The sequence below is a fragment of the Ovis aries genome, chromosome 2 (assembly GCF_016772045.2).
Source record: "Ovis aries strain OAR_USU_Benz2616 breed Rambouillet chromosome 2, ARS-UI_Ramb_v3.0, whole genome shotgun sequence".
NCBI lineage: Eukaryota > Metazoa > Chordata > Mammalia > Artiodactyla > Bovidae > Ovis > Ovis aries.
Genome location: NC_056055.1, coordinates 159,991,769 through 160,011,710, shown reverse-complemented (window position 1 = coordinate 160,011,710; position 19,942 = coordinate 159,991,769). Strand labels below are relative to the sequence as shown.

Here is a 19,942-nt window from a genome sequence, read left to right as displayed (position 1 = left end):
CCCAGGTGACCTTGAAGCCATTGACTTCTCTTCCTAAGTTTCCTCATCTATAAAGATTGGGATTAAAAAATACCCCATAAAGTAATTGACATCTTGTCACATAAGAAGCTAATATTTTCAGCCATCAGCTAAAAGTGAAATGCAAGAGGAGGTAGACTTTGTGGCACTCCTGAAAATATGACCCTTAGAGCTTTGTTATTTCCTTTTTATCCCCTTTGACCCCGGCACCAATGATAAGGCCAAAAGTGCCTCCATAGAAGCAGCTGTGCTGTGTTTTTTTTTACTTGATGTAATTAATACTGTAGTAAAGGTACCCAGTGGGGTAATCATCATTCTGCTTTACCCTGGTCCTAAAATTGGTTCTGAGGTCACAGCTTCAGTCACTGGTTTTCATTTATTTATCGCTAAGTTAGAATTCCACTGTCTAGTACTATAACCACTGTCCACATGTGGCTATTTAGTTTCAGTAACAATGAAATAAATTAAAATGAACTTCCTCTGTCACACATTTCAGTTGCTCCATAGGCAGACTTGGCTGCTGCTGCTAAGTCACTTCAATCGTGTCCGACTCTGTGTGACCCCATAGACGGCAGCCCACCAGGCTCCTCCGTCCATGGGATTTTCCAGGCAGGAGTACTGGAGTAGAGTGCCATTGACTTCTCCCTAGTAATTCCTGAATGGGGTAGCCCCAATGTACAACATTTCTATCATTGCAGGAAGCTGTGTCTGACAGGGTGACTTAGACAATCAGGTTTGCTTGTACACATAGAATGGTTGGAGCATATATTATCACTACTTTTAGACTCCTTTGCACAGACCGGCTAGCCAGAAGTTTCAGATCACTATAATCATGAAAACAGGAATTGGAACAACCTGACATCTCATATCAAATCCTTTTACGGTCTTTGATCCAGTCCCTTTGCTTCTTGTAGGATAATTCTCTACAATGTATGCTTGGTTTTGTTTTTCCATCCATAGTAAAGACCTGGCAAAATACAATGCAACTGCACAAATTGTTTTGCTTTAGATATTGGAGCTATGTTGTTCTCACTCTGGGCTTCCCTCGTGGCTCAGATGGTTAAGAATCTGCCTGGAATGCAAGAGATCTGGACTCGATCCCTGGGTCAGGAAGATTTCTTGGAGAAGGGAATGGCAAGCCACTCCAGTAATTTTGCCTGGAGGATTCCATGGACAGAGGAGCCTGGCAGGCTACAGTCCAGCAGGTCGCAAAGAGTCAGACACAACTGAGAGTGTCTAACACCTACGGAGTGAAATTACGATGAATGTATTACTCCTCTTCCTGTTTCTTCCCAACTAGGCTACTTGTATTTGTTCCCTTTTGTCTTATTCTCAGTCCTACTTTCTTTCTATGAATCGTATCAGAACAAGTAACTATAAAATCAGAGAAGATAGAAAATTTGCCACCACCGAAGAGATGGGAGCTGCTTGATAATCAAGCCTTTACCTCAAGATCATAGTCACTCAGTAGAAAGGTCAGGGTGTGGGGTCCTGATGAGTTGAAGGCATTTTGGTGTGTTAGTGCGGATGAGAGGCTGAACCGCAGGGCAGTTTTCTTGTTCAAGTTCACACGGCTCTTTGCAGCAGTCAGACTTTGACCTAAGGTTTGCCTTGTGCAAAAGCCATTCTCTCTCCATATACTCCAAGCTGCCTCTGAAAATGTTGGCATATGTGTTTCCTTTCTCAAAAATTCACATCTCTCTGGCTGCCTTTGGAGGAATGATTGTGAAAGGATTTTGGTCTTAGGAGAGGCCTTGAGACATTTTCTGTTTTATTGTCGTAAAAACTCAAGTGTGCTAAGTTGGAACTGTAGCATGCACTTCATCCCGGAGCATTTCAGGGGCAACAGGAGACAATCCCTTCATCAAGAGAGTGAAAATTACTTTCCAGAAGTGATTTCCAAGGAAGCCAAGAGAAGCCTGGCAGCTTTGGAGTCAGAACAGTGAAGAAGTCAGGTGGGAAGCTGTGGTCATTTTATAAGTCATGTCCTGCCCATTTCCTGTCCCCAGTGTTCTGAGGAGCCTAGGAAGGAATGAGAGAGGGGGCCTAGGAGAATAAATCACAGTGATTATGTTGGACTGCTTAATAGTTCCGTAATTGAGTGCCGTGGGGAACTTTTCAGCGTGGTTTGCTGGTACCTGTTGATGAAGTGAACGTATTTCAAGGCTATTTCCTTCCACCAGCAACTTGCAAGAAGTGTAATAAAGTTTCTTAAATTTTGCTGCAAGTTAGAAACACCTGGAGGGTTTTTCTAATCTCAATACCAAATTTGCACTCCAGACCAATGACATCCTAGTGGGTGAGAAGGGCTTCCCAGGTGGCTCAGTAGTAAAAAATCCACCTCCCAACGCAGGAGGCATGGATTTGATCCCTGGGTGGAGAAGGTCCCTGGAGAAGGAAATGGCAGCCCACTCCAATATTCTTGCCTGGGAAATCCCATGGACAGAGGAGCCTGGTGGGATCCTCTGGGATCCATGGTGGGAGTCCATGGGATCACAAAAGAGTCAGGCACAACTTAGTGACTAAACAACAATAAGTGGGTGAGAATTGGCATCAGTAGTTTAGTCTATACAGTGGTCCCCAGCCTTTCTTGCACTAGGGACTTGTTCTGCAGAAGACAATTTTTTCATGGATGAGGACTGCTGCTGCTGCTGCTAAGTCGGATGAGGACAGGGGTGTGGTTTTGGGACGATTCAAGTGCCTTACATTTATTGTGCACTTTATTTCTGTTATTACATCAGGTCCACCTCAGATCATTAGGCATTAGATCCCGGAGGTTGGGGACCCCTGGTTTATAAAGATCCTGGATGATTCTAAAGTGCAGCAGATTTGGAAACCTTTTTTGACCTCTCCCTTCTCCTTCTTGCTTACACTTTCTCCTATTATCCTTTCTCTGGCTCTTCCTGTCTCTGTGTATCCACCTTAACTGTTGATCCCCAAGGAGGGCCAGTGCCTGTCTCCTGGGAGGATGAGCCAAGCCCTCTACCCCACCCAGAACAAAGACAAAAGGCCACCAAGCCAAAGTGGTCTTTGGTGGCCCCTCCCCACCAGCAGGAAATGTCCCTGGTTTGGTAACCTTCGAGTGCTCACTGAAGTTTGCCCCAGCTCTTTTCTGGGCCTGGCTCTTCTCCATCACCCCATCCCTGGTGAGCTGTGTGCCTCCTAGGTCAAGGCTTCCCAGAGCAGTGTCTGCAGATGAGTCTTCAGGCACCTGCCAAATCTGAAGAAGATTTGAAAATGTGTCCTTATTTCTTGGTGCTTCGGTTGGAAAATGGGACAATAATAATACCTATTTCACAGTGTTGTAAGTATTATAGATAAGAAATTGCCATCTTTATAGGGCAGAATGATGGAATAGTGGCAGTTTCATAATGTTCAACCCTATTGTAAGTGCTCAATATATGTTATTTTCCGTTTTATTTAACTGTCATTTAATTTGAATGTGATTTTATTTATAGTAGTACTTTTTGTTTAGCTTTAAAGCTATGCCATGGGCTTTAAAGAACTTAAAACCAGTCTTCTGTTTATATGTGAGTAGCAGTATAATTATTATAATAAGGATTAATTAGTTGACAGTAGGGGTAGGAGAGGTTCTGTCTACAAGTCTTTTTTCTATTCGAAGGAGAAAGCACTCTTCAAATTTGAAAAATCCTGCCCTAGCCCTTCCCTAATCTGCTTCACTTAATTCACCTGCTCCATGTCTTTATCCTCATGGCTGGATGTGGATCATAGTTCGGGATCAGCTAGAAAATCTGACAAGCAACCTGGGCTTTTGATTTCTCCTGATAGAATACAATGTTGCATAGGTGCCTTTTTGAAGACCTTTTGTACCTCCCTTCTGGACAGGAGACCAGACAGTTCTGAACCAGCATGTGGACTCAAAGGAGAAATTGGATGCCTTGCTAGGCCACTAGAGGATGATTTTGAGAATTGTATTAGCCAGCAGGCATGGTTCAGAGTGCTTTATGTATATCATCTCCTTTATTCCTCATAAGAGCCCTATGACATGGGCAGTATGATTTCCCCCATTTTGCAGATGAGGAAACTGAGGTACAGAGAGGTTAAGAAACCTGCCTATGGTCAGTCGACTATCAGGAGCAGAGTCAGCATCCTAACCTGGGCTGGCTCCAGAACCTGTGCCCTCAGCAACTGCTCCACAGTCTGTCCAGGCATTGTTTGTCCTCAGAACAATCCTAGGTGGTAGGTAGAAAGGTCTGGGGTCTTCCTGGCTCTGCAGCTGGCACTCCACACACTCAGCATCCTCTCTGCTCTGTTGCCCAGTGCCCAATCAGCCCTGCACGCCCCTGCTGACTGTGGCTGGGTGGTTCCCCTTAGACTGGCCTTCGTTCCAGTTCCAGTGCCTCTGCACCTCCTGCAGGAGACGCAAAAGATGTGGGTTCGATCTCTGGGTCAGGAAGATCCCCTGGAGGAGGAAATGGCAACCCATTCCAGTAATCTTTTTTTTTTAATTTTTATTTTTACTTTATTTTACTTTACAATACTGTATTGGTTTTGGCATACATTGACATGAATCCGCCATGGATGTACATGAGCTCCCAAACATGAACCCCCCTCCCACCTCCCACCCCACATCATCCCTCCGGATCATCCCTGTGCACCAGCCCCAAGCATTCTGCATCCAGTATTCTTGCATGGAGAATCTCATGGACAGAGAATCCTGTTGGGCTATAGTCCATGGGGTCACAAAGAATTGGAAACAACTGAAGTGACTTAGCACATGCACACACAAGTGTTGGAGGACCTGCAGAAGGTTCGAGTTACTTGGTTGGTTGATTGCTTTTTCCAGCTCTGATATTACTTCCCTAGTTCTGAGGAGGCCTGCCTCTGTGAATCTGTTGACGTTCCTTCTTTTTCATTTTCTTTTTTTCCTTTCCATGAGAGTAGAATGACAGCATGTATTTTTATTCGTTAACCTAATTCCCTCAGGGAAAATGCAAGAATATTATTAGGAGTAGTAAAAGTTTTTGACTTTGCATTATGCTGGCTGAGCCAGGATTTTAGCGAAGAGCTCTCCTTAAGGAATAGAATACGTGAATTGCAATCCTAAATCTAGGAAGGACTCTTGGCAGGGGCCCATGCAATAGGGACCCTGAGGTTTACCCTTCACTGCACGATGAGTTCACCTCTGGCTATGACACTTGGGAATTTTAACATCTTTTGTTTTTTCCAATCCCTTGAGTTTCAGTGCCGTATTATTACCAGTATATTTATATGATTGTTCATATGAACCTAGAGATTAACTGGATCTTTATAAAGTGAAATGTGTCATGCCTGTCTCCGTTTCTTCCTTTCTTCCCTTTTCCAGTTAAGCTGCTTCCATAGGAAGGAATATGGACCTCTTATTGGATTTCATTGTTCAGTGTCTTATGACCTCCCGCCCAGAGGGCCTGTGGAGGGGTGGTACAATGATTGTGTTACCTGCCTCCTCTGCTTGGCATCTTACAAACGCGTAGCCTTGGTTGTAAGGAAAGAAGGTTAACATCACACCATGATCACTCTTGACTAAATGACTCAAAGATGCATCATCTGTCTTTTTTAAAAGACTTTTAAGAATTGCATTAATTTTTACTAATAGAGTTGAAAATTTTGTGTATTAAACTGGAGCTATTAACAATAACAAGTGTAACAGGAAACGTTACTTACAGCCCCTTAGGTAACTATGGTAGATGGTGAATGAATGAATGAATGAACAATGGTGGAGGATGGTGAATGAATGAATGAATGAGTTAACAAGTGAAATAGAAAGCAAGGGGAATGAATGGGGAACAGAAATAGGAAAACAGTAACAATGGAGAAGGGAGGGGAAACTCACTCTCACATGGCTAAATTCAGTGTCAGCAGTCAGGGAGCAGAATCTGTCTAGATGGCTGCATTTCCTTATACACAAGAAGCTACTCAGTAATTTTTTTCAGTAAGAAGAAAATTAATTTAGATGCAAAAACAAAAAAATCTTCTGTTACCAAGGATAATTTTCTTTTATTAATAATTCCCATATCCTTTTCTGTCTGAATGAATACTATATAAAATCTTATTAGAATCTGTTCTGCAACAGTAGTAGACTTCTTTAATAACCATTATTTATGGAGACTTATAAATGAAGATGGAGTGTTACAAAGGAAGGATGCTACCTCCATGATATAGAGTTAGAGAGTCATTTGATACATTCCTTTGCCTTCAAACCCAGAGTGAGGAAAGCATTCCTTCCTCACAATGACTGTGTTAATCTGTAAAGTGTTCTTAAAAAGTCAGATTATAGTTTGGACTCTGAGTTTTAGCAGACCCCAATATCCTTTCACAAAACCAAACTGATGATCTTTGAGTCATTGGGAGAGAGACATACTGTGTGTTGCTCAAGGTATTGGTTATCAGAAACTTGGAGGATGAATGCATGGATAATTTTGTTTTTAAAAACATACTACTTATGAAGTGAGAAACATGGGGTAAGATTTAGTACATGTCTTTCTTGACTTATGATGGGGTTAGGTCCTGAAATACCTATAATAAGTTAAAGTGTCCTGAAGTCAAAAATGCATTTACTACACCCAACCTATGGACCATGATAGCTGAGCCCCTGCCTTAAGCAGAACACTTGTATTAGCCTACAATTAAGGCAAAATCATCCAACACAAAGCCTATTTTATATGGAGGGCTTCCCTGGAGGCACAGTGATAAAGAATCTGCCTGCCCAAGCAGGAGATGTGGGTTCGATCCCTGGGTTGGAAAGATCCCCTGGAAAAGGAAATGGCAACCCACTCCAGTATTCTTGCCTGGAGAGTCCCGTGGACAGAGGAGCCTGGTGGGCTGCAGTCCATGGGGTCACAAAAGAGCTGGACACAGCTTAGCGGCTCAACAACAACTTTACAATAAAGTGTTGAATAGCTTGTAGAATTTTTTGAATACTGTACTGAAAGTGGAAAACAGAATGCTTGTATGGGTATATTGATAGAATGACTGTTGTTTCAGTTTTTTACCCTCATGATGGCGTGGCTGATGGGAACTGAAACTGCTGCCCAGCATTGGGATGGATTGTATTGTGTATCACCAGCCCCATCAATCAATCACCAACCTGGGAAGAGATCAGAATTAAAAATGGATTCTACTGATTGCTTATTGCTTTTGCACCATTGTGAAGTTGAAAAATCATTAAGTTGAACCACTATAAACTGTGGGGGTGGGGCTGTCTATAATTAGCTGCAAAGAACCCAGTGATTTGAAAAAAGTATAGCCATAGTGTTTTTACATAAGCCATTGTTTTAATGTTGGCTATTTGATTTTTTTTTTTCCGTTTTTCCCACAAGAAGAGAGAGCAAGGCTGTCTTTCCTACTACACTGTAAGAAATCCTGAAAGGGCCCTCCACACCTGTCAAACTAGCAGTTACACAGTCTTCTTGAACTTGAGTTATCCATGGCTAAATGGAAACAGTCTTCAAGGCCTTTTTTGACAAAAACTTGATTAGAATTCCTGGAACCCTGGGCAAAACTCTATTCCATGCAAGACAGGAAATAAGATTTAAGATTGGTTGATTCTTCTGAATCTTGGATGAAAATCAAAGATTAGGCTGAATGCTGTTAATGGTTGATGGTGGGCTATATCCTTAATATTCTCCAGCCACTTCACAACAGCCACAGGGCAGCTGGTTTAGCTTTTGAGATGAGGAGGAATATCAGTTGAAGAGGAAGAGCAATGTTTTGTAGGCTGCAGTAGAAGGGAGAGGAATGTTGGCTCCCTCCTGCCCCAGGATCCATGGAGCTTGGGTAGATGAGCACCTTCCACCAGAAGTCTCCGAGAAAGTGTTTTTTTTTTTCTCTATGAGCCAGATTTTAGTCAACCTTAGAGCAACAGAAGGAATATTTCATGAAGAGGTTAGAGATGTGGGGTCATTTGTTTACATCCAGCTTTCTGATGTGTAAGAGGAGGTGAGAGAGGCAGAGAGCACTTAGTGTGGATGAGCATGGTAGTGGCCGCAGCCGACTGGGAGGGGTGCCATGAAGAATTAATAGGCCTCAAGGTCTCAGAAAGAATCCCCACACCAGGTCTCTAAAAGCAAGACAGAGTGGCCCCAAACACCATGCAAGTTTCTCTGCCAGTTAACGTGCTTCAAACACTGCAGAACATCCCCATGGATTCACAGTAGGCAGTGACAGCTTTATAACTGATTATTAGGGAAGTTTTGGAAACACTCTAAATTATCAGGGGAAAGATTAACATACTACCCCAAATACAAAGAAGACTGCCTCTGTATAGAACCAAGGTAACTCTGCTTTGATCTAAATGTTGGATATGGAACTGGGCTATTTCGAACCCAAGAGCAAATGCGTTTGCAATTAAATCCATTTATCGCTATCATATGGTTTCTTTATTTTGAAAAAATATTTATTTATTTATGTGGCTGCACAAGGTCTTAGTTATGACATACAGGATCTTTAGTTGTGGCATATGGGATCTAGTTCCCTGAGTAGGGATTGAAGCCGGGCTCCATGCATTGGGAGTGTGGAGTGTTAGCCACTGGACCACCAGGGAAGTCCCTATAACTGTCGTATTGTTTCTGAGAATATTTTGAACTTTCACACTTTTGGAAGGTTTCTAAGATGAAAATTCCTAGAAAATATAAAATGTAAACACGACATTTTTAAACATATAGAAACATTTAGTGAAAAAACACAAAAGCAAAACTTTCTCCAAATTGCTACGCCCTTCTAAGTAAATAAAAAATTGGCAGACTAGCTGAAATGTACCCAGTGTCCCATTCTTGCCCTGAGAGTTCTTTGACTTTATCCACTTATGGCTGTATGTACTTGAAAACCATCTTGTCAGTTCTCTGCTGCTGCTGCTAAGTCGCTTTAGTCGTGTCCGACTCTGTGCGACCCCATAGACGGCAGCCCACCAGGCTCCCCCGTCCCTGGAATTCTCCAGGCGAGAACACTTGGAGTGGGTTGCCATTTCCTTCTCCAATGCATGAAAGTGAAAAGTGAAAGTGAAGTCGCTCCGTCGTGTCTGACCCTCAGTGACCCCATGGACTGCAGCCCACCAGGCTCCTCTGCCCGTGGGATTTTCCAGGCAAGAGTACTGTCAGTTCTCTAGTACCTTCAAATTAATAGAGGAAGCAAACAAGCATATGGCCAACAAGCAGAAGAGACTTAATACAGCATCTTTAGAAACATGAACATACTGCTAGACATATTTGGCCAGCATCATTTATCCTTCAAGAATTGAAGCATTTTTGATGCAGTTGACCTCGAAATCAGCTTAGGGCAAAATAGAAAGGCAGCTTTTCCCTATAACTCAAGCTCTTGCCAAGGGGTTCCTGAAAAAGAAATACACATTTCTTCAAAGCATTGATTTTTATGCAAATAGATCCTCAATTCAAATTGGGAATATGTGAACATCGATCACCCTTTAGGTTATGGAAATGAAACATCAGTATCTGTGAAGTCTGAAAGAGATAGTTCTCTATTATTGACATTTAAAAAACCAACTCTAACCTTTTAGTTGATAAGTGCATGTTTTAGTTGATAAAGTGCATATTTGTTGCAAAGGAAAATATAACCTAGTGGCTGGACCCTTTTGGAAGAGTCTTAAATTGGTCAGAGCTCCTGATTTCAAGGGACAGAAAGCCACTTCAAACTAGCTTGGGCAAAGTGGTATTTATTGGATGGAAACTGAAGCATCCAAAGGAAGAGTTAAAAATTGATCAAAAAGCGAGGGTTGTACATAGCTTGGCTTTTTTCTCTATCTCTCCTCTATTTCTCTTGGCCAGCAAGCTTCATTCTCTTCTTCTCCCTCCTTTCCCATGTTCTTCCACATGGGGAAGAACAGGACATACACATACTCCTGAGTTTTACTTCCTGGGGGCTTCTTTTTCAGAGAGGGCTGATTAACAATGTCCTGTAGGATGGCTCACGAAAGAACATTGTGCTTGCCAATAGCAATGCATGGTGTGTGTGAATCAAGGAGCCATTCCATTCAGAAGGGGAAAGTATAGGGCAAAACTGATTCCATACGCCCACGTGAACCGTCTTCACTGTTTAAACCTTATATTTGATTTGAAAGTTGTAATGGCGTAATATTCCATTTTTACAGAAGTAAATCATGTCAACAGGTAACCTCTCCACCTTCTGGCATTTGCCGAAATGTTCATGTGAGCTTCCATTCATTTTACTTTGCACTGCTAGGCTAATGACGTTACTTAGAAGTCTGTGTTATTTGTTGTAGTGGCCATTGGTATAATTCTGCTAGCCCAGCATCCAGTTTTCTTCTTCAGGTAACAACACCTAGATTTTCCTGTGGGAAACCAATATATCCATGTGATTTCCATGAAGTTGATGCTATGTGTTTGTCTCAGTGGTGTGCTAGTCACCCAGCCCTGGCTAGTTAAGGTCAAAGGACAAAGCTCGCTCCTTTTTCAGGCTTTGCCTGGAACAGACGGGGAAGGGCCTCCCTGGGAATGCTTCTGAAACTGCTGGTGGTTACAGTTTGAGACCTGAGTGAGAATAAAGGCAAGAGAGAGGACAAGGCAGAAGTCCTCTCAGAGGGATGGAAATTTCTGATAATGGGATTAAAGTCCAGCTGTGTCTGAGCTGGACAGTCAAGTGAGACAGTAAAATTCTGCCCCTCACCCTTTTCCTTCAGTTTGGGTTACAGCTTGTTAGATTGGATTTCTGTGCCTGCCAACCAGTGTGAAAAGCAGGACTATCTTCTTGAGCAGAACTGCAGTTCCTAATTAGATCTCTTGCTCCAGTTCCTTATGTTCCAGACATCTATTTCTGCATGATAAACCACCTGAAACTTGGTGGCATAAAGCAGTAACCATTATTTCATTATCTCATGGTTTCTGTGGGTCAGGAATATGCGAAGGGCTTGGCTGGGCAGTTCTCGCTTGGAGTCTCCACGCAGTGGCAATTGGACAGTGGTTGGAACTGGGGTAGAGGGGAGGAGAGGGAGCTGGAGCAGCTAGGGACCAGCAGGTAGCTCTCTCTCCTCATGAACTCTCAGCCGCTCTGTTTGGACGACTTGAGCTTTCTCACAGCATCTCACCCAAAGTACCCAGACTGCTTGTGCAGCTTCAGCATGAGTGTTTCAGAGCACTGGCTAGAAGTTGAATCACCTTCTACGACCCAACTTTGGAAGTCACATGGTGTCATTTCCACCACACTCTGGTCAACTGGTCAGGAAGTTTGGCCCAGAATCAAGGGGAGAAGTAGATCCCACCTTGTAACAGTGACCTGTCAACAGTTTGCAGACATGTTTTAAAACCACCACATATTATGGGCAGTCCCCAAATTGTGAGACAGGTACTATGGTCAGAATTATAATATTTAAGTGGACTTAGTTTTGTGACATGATACCTTTAATTTATACTTTTGGGAGCTGGACTAACTTTTTTAGATCATTAAGGCACCAAGCCTAATCTATATATACTGACAACTGAATCAAGAATTGTAATGATATTTCAGGTTTTAGAATTCTATTTTGTTCTTGTATTAAGGCAGTTCAAATTTTAATATGAGTAGCATTGAAAATATTTATATTTGGGTTAGTTCTCTACTTTACAATTGCTTATATATTGACTTAGTATTGAGGCATGTCACTTAGTACTTGGTTAATATATCTGTAACTTCCAGAAGTGCTTCACTGTTATCCAGTGATCAGTTTAAGGAATAGGAAGTAATCTTCTCTTATGGATTCTATACGAAATAGCAGTTAGGATGTAGATTTGTAAAGTTTGATCTCTGTTCTGACTCTGTTGCTTTGACTGTCTCACTAGAGTTAGAAATCCTCCTTTATACCATCTAGTACCATGGAGTAAAAATCAGAATGTCACTCTTTTCAACTTTCTCCCAAGTGGAGGAAGTCTAATAGATCTTGAACTAATTTTTTTTCTGTTTCAGAATGTAGCAAGTAGTCTATTGGAATAAACCCAGCAGTTGAGTAACTCATGCAAAGGTAATTTAGAGCACAAATTAAATCTGTCAGAATGGTATTAGATTTGCAAAAGCTCATAAATAACAAATGAAAGGTCACAGAGCTGTGAAAATGAGAGTGTACTTCTTCATAAGAGAGCTGTAGTCAGGGATGAATCCTCAGCACATATTCAAATAGCAATACACAAAATGGAAATGCAACGTCTTTTCTAAATCTCTAGAGCATTCCAAAGACACAATGGACTCTAAGGAAAAGCATCAAAGTCCTAGAAATGACCATTCATATCAATGAGTATGTCCAGCGTGGTATCTGTGGGGTTCAGGGATTAGAGCTCCATAAACTACTGAGAATCTGAAAAGAAAAGATACATCCCTGTCAGCAGAGCCCATATTTCAGTAGCGGTTAGACTAATTGTGAATGCCTGCTGCTCATCTTTCACTTTTCATCTCCTAGAAAATACTAATAGAGTGAGTGGTGCTTCATGATTTATTGCAGAAATGTAAGCAGCTGGTGATATTAATAGGTAGTCCTGCCCATCCTGTTTTCTCATGGAAAAAACATGGAAAAATAGCCTGGCTGCTATAAAGTGGATGAGCTCTTTTACTGTTCATTGTAAGCACATCTTTTTTGTGTGTTGCACTTGACTTGTGTAAGAGAACACAATCTCTGTTTATAAAAAGCAATGTGTGGTCTTCATCAAAATTTAAAAGTTTTGCTTATCAAAATATGTCATCAAGAAAGTGAAAAGTCAGCACAGAGAAAAGGAGAAAACAGTTGCAAATCATGTATCTGAAAAGGGTCCAGAGTCTAGCATATAGAAAGAACCCTTATAACTCAGCAATAAAAAGATAACTCAATTTAAAGTGTGTGAAGTGTTTGAATAAATATTGCTCCAAAGAAGATATACAAATGACCAGTAAGCACATGAATATATGTTCAACTCAGTAGTCATTTGGGAAATGGAACTCAAAGCCACAGTGCTCTTTACACTCTCTAAGGTGGCTGTAATAAAATGTTTCACTGAAAGTAAATGTTAGTGAAGAAGCAGAGAAATGTTACTGATGGGAATGTCTAAGGTGGCTGTAATAAAATGTTTCACTGAAAGTAAATGTTAGTGAAGAAGCAGAGAAATGTTACTGATGGGAATGTAAAATAGTGTAGTCATAGTGTAAAACCATTTGGCAGTTCCTCAAAAGGGTAAACATAGTTACCATAAGATCTAGCAATTCCACTCTTCAGTATATACCCAAGAAAAATAAAAACATATGTTTATACAAAAAATGTACATGAATGTTAATAGTAGCATTAGTCACAAATAGACCAGAAGTGGAAACCACCCAAATGTGCGTCAAATGACGAGTGGTATAACAATGAAATGTTATACAATAAAAATGAATCATGTACTGATTCATATTACAATCTGGATGAACCTTGAAAACATTATACGAGGTGAAAGGAGCCAGATACAAAGGACTATATCTTGTATGATTCCACTTACATGAAATGTTCCCAATAAGCAAATCCATAGTGATAGAAAGTAGCTTAGCAGTTGCCAGGGAGTGGGGAGAGGAGAGACTTGGGAATGACTGCTAATGGGTGCAGGATTTCTTTCAGGGGTGATGGAAACATTCTAGACTAGATGATGGTTGCCCAATACTATGAACATACTAAGAGTCCCCATTACATTGTATTGTTTTTAAATGATAACTCTTATGTGATATGAATTTCATCTCAATAGAAAAAACTTTAAATAAAAATAACGAACCCTGAAACAAAAACTTGTGGCATTTATAAGGATTAATAGCACATGCACTAGGGACAAACCTTGAGTGTCATCTTAGATTCCTGTGGCTGGTGCCTTCTTTCTCTTTCTTGGTCAGAGGTGCATCCACATGGGGTTGACCCTCCACTCTGACTGCTGAAATGTCGAGGAGTGAGTTCTTTGTGGAGTGAATCTTGATCAATGGGAGACAAGAGACAGAACGGCACCAGGCAGATAAACTCTCCTTCGTTTCTTCCTCCATGGACCACACTGAGTGCAGCTGCTCCTTGGAATCATCTCTTTGCGGCTTGTTATAAAGTGGTGAGCAGCATAGTAACATAGGATCACATTGCTTTATATTTTCTAGCTTTATCTTGCTGCTGCTGCTGAGTTGCTTCAGTTGTGTCCGACTCTGTGCAACCCCATAGACAGCAGCCCACCAGGCTCCCCCAACCCTGGGATTACCTCTGTCTATTTCTCCCTCCTGTTCTCTCTTTTTCCTTTACCCTCATTGTCTTGGGTTTGTTCCTCCCGTTCTTGCTGTTCTATCCTTTCTATATATAATAGTTTACATCTGCTAACCACAGCATCCCACTCCATCCCTCCCAAGAACCCCTCCCCCTTGGCAAACCCAAGTCTGTTTTCTAAGGACAACTCGTAGTACACTTTTTAATATAATTTTATTGATTGATTGATTTTTCACTGTGCTGGGTCTTTGTTGATGCATGGGCTTTTCTCTAGTTGCAGGGAGTAGGGGCTCCTCTCTAGTTGTGGTGCTCTGGTTTCTCACTGTGCTGGCGTCTCTTGATGTGGAACAGGGATTCTAGAGAGCGTGGGCTTCAATAGCTGTGGCGCGTGGACTCAGCAGTTGAGGCTCCCAGGCTCTAGAGCTCAGGCTCATTAGTTGTGGCACAGGGCCTTGGTTGCTCCATGGCGTGTGGGAATCTTCCTGGACCAGGGACCAAACCATGTCCCCTGCATTGGCAGGCGGATTCCTTATCACTGAGCCAGCATAGTACAGTTTTAAGGTTGGTAGTGTTATCGTCATTTTGCAGATGAGGAAACTGGAGCACAGAGCTGTTAAGTAACTCCCTTAAGGTTGCACAGCAAGAGAGTACTGGAGTAAGGTTTCAGATTCAGGCATCTCACTCTTCCCCTCTATGTGTTACTCATGCACCGTCAACACAAGCTGTGAAATGAAGGCTCTTGGCTGGGTAGCCATGCCAAAGAGGTTGAAGTAAGGCTAATTTCAGATGACATTAAGTAATGCTTGATGCTTATGCAAGGACTGTGCAGAGGGAGGCAATTTAAATGAATAACTGGAAGGAATACTGTGGTTGAAAGATGCTTTAATGAAAATGAGCCACTTGCAGTGTTTGGTATGTGTTGACATCAAGTTGCAGATTAAAAAGAACTTAAGATTGGCAACTCACTGATATTTAATGTTAAATTATTCAAAATAAAACCAGAAAGCTCTCCTCACCATCCCTCTCGAACTGAGCCCAGATTGTGAGGAGACTGGTGTCAGTGCGATCCCTTCTGGGGGTCCAGGGGGCGCTGTGTGAATCTGTCCCTCAGATGCTGCCTCACCCGACCTAGTGGATGTACACGGAAGTATTCTTACCCCCATTTAAGATGAAGTAACGTTTGTGTCTGTCACTCATGGAGGAAAAGAGATCCTTGATACTTGTTTTCTCATCACATTATTTAACCAAGTGCCTAGCACAGTGCCTGGCAGTCACATTATGAAGTGAATGAGCCTCTCCTTCCCTTTCTGAATGCAAACCTGTTTGGGGAAACCAAATTATAAATGGAAGAGGTTGTAGTGAGTGTGAAATTGGCAAAGCTGGCATCATCAGGCTGTTACATGGTGATAAGGGTTCTACTCTGTTTTCTAGCAATTCATCTGTTTAAAACAAAATAACACACCAATCCATTTGGAGTTAATTTGAGTGTATCATGCATTGTGTATCATGTCAGTTAATCTTTTTCACAGTTTTTAATAAAGTTATCATACTATTATTTACTATTTTCCTATTCTGTGATTTTGAAAAATTGCTTGTACTGTGAAATAGTTCTATGTCTGAGCTCCCTAGAGTGTTCTATTTTCTGAATTCATTTTTATGCTTTCTCTCATTCTGTTTTGATTAATGTTACTCTGTACTGTGTTCTAATATCTGATTAATCCATATTGATTTTCTCTATTGATTTTGATTTGTAATATATTTACTCTTGTTTTCTGTTTGTTTTGGCAGAATAACTTTAGGATTGTTTTGTTATGCGGTTTAAAAAATGTCATTGAATATTTGTATCAGAAATTGTGAACAAAAGGTCCAAATTATTTTTTAGCCAGTTTAAAATAAAGTGAATATCTAACTTGACCCATTGCATGGGTGCTCAAATGATGGTATTCTAAGTAAGTAAGTAAAGATTTTACTGCTATCAATTTATTGAAAAGAATAAAGAGTCCAAATAAAGGATAGAATGATGATAGCTTAGTGTTACGTTGGTGACACGCTGGTCTCATTTCTTCAGGTTTTGTTATACACTGTGAATCAGTCTTTGGAAGGACACAGTATCACCTAATTTTAACTGTGGTCTCAATGGCCAGACTGGGTATGCGCTCAGTCGCTTCAGTCATGTCCAACTCTTTGCAACCCTGTGGACTGTAACCCACACAGGCTCTCCTGTCCATGGGATTTTCCCAGCGTGAATACTGGAGTGGGTTGTCACGCCTTCCTCCAGGGGATCTTCCTGACCCAGGGACCAAATCTAGGTATCTTATGTCTTCTGTATTTGCACACAGCTTCTTTATTAGACTGCCTGGGTTAAAATCAACTTCTCTACATATTTGTTGGATTTGTTACCTCGCAGTGGGATGGTAACGGTGCCTATCTCATAGGGTTATGAGGAGAATCAGCTGATACATACTAAGGACTTCAACAGTAGGCAGCCAATAATGTTAGTTGTGTGAAGGAGATTTTGAGCTATACAGACATTTTGGTTCATTGGAGAGGCGAGTTTACCTATGTATCTTTTTTCTTCTCTAATCTGAAAGTCTAGCCTGTACAGGTTTGTATGAGCAGCATGACCCAGTACGGCTGTGCTCTCATCCCTGGCGTTCACTGTTATCAAAGAAATGCTTCTGAGCTTCTGCGCCTGACTTATTTATTGTCGATTCTGGCAGCCATCCCTTGGCCTCCTGGCAAAAATTGCTGGATTTCATTAAAATTCAATCTCTCTTGATATCATCTCTGCTGGATATTAGAAGGGACTGCTAGCAGTGGAGCTTTAGCAACCTAATTAAGAATGGATTTGGGTTGAAATTTTCTAAGTGCTCTAAAATTACAGTCTATAAAGTTTCTCTCCCTGTCTACCCACATCCTTGTGCCCTGGGCTCCCTGTTTCTCCCCAGCTCATCCTGCCAGCAGAAGCTGGGCCGAATCTCTGTGGCTTTCCCCATTTAGACGCTGAGATGACTCTGGCTTCGTATTTCAGGTGCAAATCCTCTTTCATCGTCCCGAGTTCCCGCTCCCAGGTCCCCTGGATGAGTGAAGCCTTGGTCTGCCATGGAAGCTGGCCCCGCCCTGGCCTGGCTCCTGCTCCTCAGTCTGCTGGCTGACTGTCTGAAAGCCGCCCAGTCCCGGGACTTCACCGTGAAAGACATTATCTACCTCCACCCTTCAAGTAAGACTCCCTTCTCTTTGCTGCAGAAATGTCACCTGATTTCAAATAAGATGTGAAAGCTGAAAACTGGCCAGGAGTAGGCAGCCTTCCATGTGGGGGAAGCCTGGTGACTTTGGGAGTGTACGTGCTGGGCTTCCCAGGTGGTGCTCATGGTAAAGAACCCGCCTGCTAATGCAAGAGATGCAGGAGATGCAAGAAGTGCAGGTTTTGATCCTTGGGTCAGGAAGAGCCCCTGGAGGAGGAAATGGCAACCCACTCCATTCTTGCCGGGAAAATCCCACGGATGGAGGAGCCTGGTGGGCTGCAGTCCATAGGGTCGCGAAAGAGTCAGACATGACTGAGCGACTGAGTATGCACACATGTGCGTGCTACCAAAATATGCTGTGTGTGTTTACCTCCCCCTTTATAGGGGGTTTGTTTTTAAGTAAAATATTAGGCTTGTTTGCTCTGTTCCCTGCACCATGGCTCTGATTCTGAACCCTCTTCTCTCTGACTGCCAGGTCTGTCAGTTATCAAAGTAAATGACCAAGTCCCAGAGGAAGGTGTTAGTAAAAGATCAGGCCTTTATAAGCAAGATAATAGCTGGCCTTCCTGTCTGTGCATCTAATTCTCAGTTTCAGCATAATTGCCTCTCACCACTTCCTATCACCTATCACTTTCAGTTTCCTGTGTTTAAGAGTTATCTTCTGAGTGCAGAATAATGTGTGTCCCAGGTCCCTTCCCCGGAGTGTCTGACTGCATGTATCTGGGGCGGTCTCCATGGATTTTTGCTTTCAGCAAGAATCAGGTGATTCTGCTGCTGCCTATATTCTAAGAATCGCACTTTGGGAAACACGGCAGCTTGGCTTCCTCTACTGGTCACCATCTCTGTATTTCTCTCATCTTTTATATTTGCGTGACCCTCTACTGGATTGCCAGTGTGGTGGTGAGTGTGTGTTAGTTGCTCAGTCTTGTCTGACTTTTTGTGACTCCGTGGACGGTAGCCAGCCAGGCTCCTCTCTCCATGGAATTCTCCAGGCAAGAATACTGGTGGTGGTGAGAGGCGGGTATTTAGTCTGTGGGCTGACCTTTTAGCATTTGCCTCAAGGTGTATCACTCTTTTCAAATATTCTGTTTGACAAACTTTTTTGAGCATGTACTGTGTGTGTCAGGCGTTGTGATGTGATAGGCATGAGAGATGGAACGGCAAACCAACCACAGTCCTTGCTTTTGAGGGGCTTGCAGTCTGCAGGGTAGAGGCAGTCACTTGGGCTCCTTTGATGCTACATAGGTAAAATATTTGATGTCTTCATGTTCTGGTTAAATGAGAGATGGTTCAAGGAATGCACAGGGGCTTGGACTCTACCTGACCTTGGGTGAGCACCGCGGTCAACTACTTCATAGCCTTCTGACTTGAAATAAATTCTCTAACTTTGTGAAGAGTAAGTACAAGAACATACACAAAGCACTTAGCACTGTGAGCCACGTATGTGTGCTGAGTTGCTTCAGTCGTGTCCGACTCTGTGCAGCCCTATGGACGGTAGCCCACCAGGCTCCTCTGTCCATGGGATCTGCAGCCAAGAATACTGGAGTGGTTTGCCATTTCTCCTCCAGTGGACCTTCCCGACCCAGGGATTGAACCCATGTCTCTTGCCTCTCCTGCATTAGCAGGCAGGCTCTTTATCACCAGTGCCACCTGGGAAGCCCGTGAGCCCTAGTAAATGCTCAGTAAATATGAGGAGAATCTTTTAAAGTTTGATCTCTACATTTCTAGCATGGTTAGAATGATGTATACCCTATAGTATTGTATTGTGGACTAGAGATAGTATTTGTAAAGTACTAGGCACATACATAACATGAAATCACATGCTTATTATTTATGCTATTGTAATTGACTCAGATAGTAAACTGATAATACTAAATATACATCACTAATTTTTCTAACTCCAAATATATTTTTGATTGGCAGCTAGTAGTTTCTGTAGATTTATTGTTCTCACCAGTATAGACTGATGCCTACTAGTTAATTGTGTGGAAAGCTTATCTGGCTGCTTGTTTTTGCAAGGCAGTTTATTTTAGTAACATTCGTGAAAAGAGAGTGCTTTGGTAGTTTTCCTGTTTTCTAGGATTGCATTGTGTTATTTTCTCCAAGGGCTTCCCTAGTGGCTCAGATGGTAAAGAATTTGCCTGCAATGTAGGAGACCCTTGTTCAATCGCTGGCTCAGGAAGATTTCCTGGAGAAGGGAATAAACACCCATTCCAGTATTCTTGCCTGGAGAATTCCATGGACAGAGGAGCTTGACAGGCTCCAGTCCATGGGGTCACAGCCATGCTTTTTTTAATTGGAGTTGGTGAGAAAAAAAGAAGCCTAGGTTCCGGTCTCTTGTGTTTGATTGCCAGGACTTAAAGTTTCTGTGGGATTCTTTGTCTGCTCCAGCGACAGACTCAGAAGTCACTGGGCCTCATAACAGATGCATGCCTGGCCTTCTCTGAGGCCGTGACTGTACACACAGAATGGGAAGGAAAGTTAAAAGGGGTTGATTTAAGGGATC

The 19,942-nt window shown here is 42.3% G+C and overlaps 1 protein-coding gene across 3 annotated transcripts in view; it reads left to right on the top strand.

Moving 5' to 3' along the window:
• LYPD6 (LY6/PLAUR domain containing 6) overlaps positions 1–19,942 on the top strand; it is a 143,077-nt gene that overhangs the window by 86,134 nt on the left and 37,001 nt on the right. For all 3 annotated transcript variants that reach the window (XM_060409979.1, XM_027964973.3, XM_042243910.2), the window contains one exon: positions 17,223–17,411. In XM_060409979.1, the coding sequence (XP_060265962.1) occupies positions 17,294–17,411 (118 nt within the window). In that variant the 5' untranslated portion in view covers positions 17,223–17,293. The remainder of the gene's footprint in view (positions 1–17,222; positions 17,412–19,942) is intronic.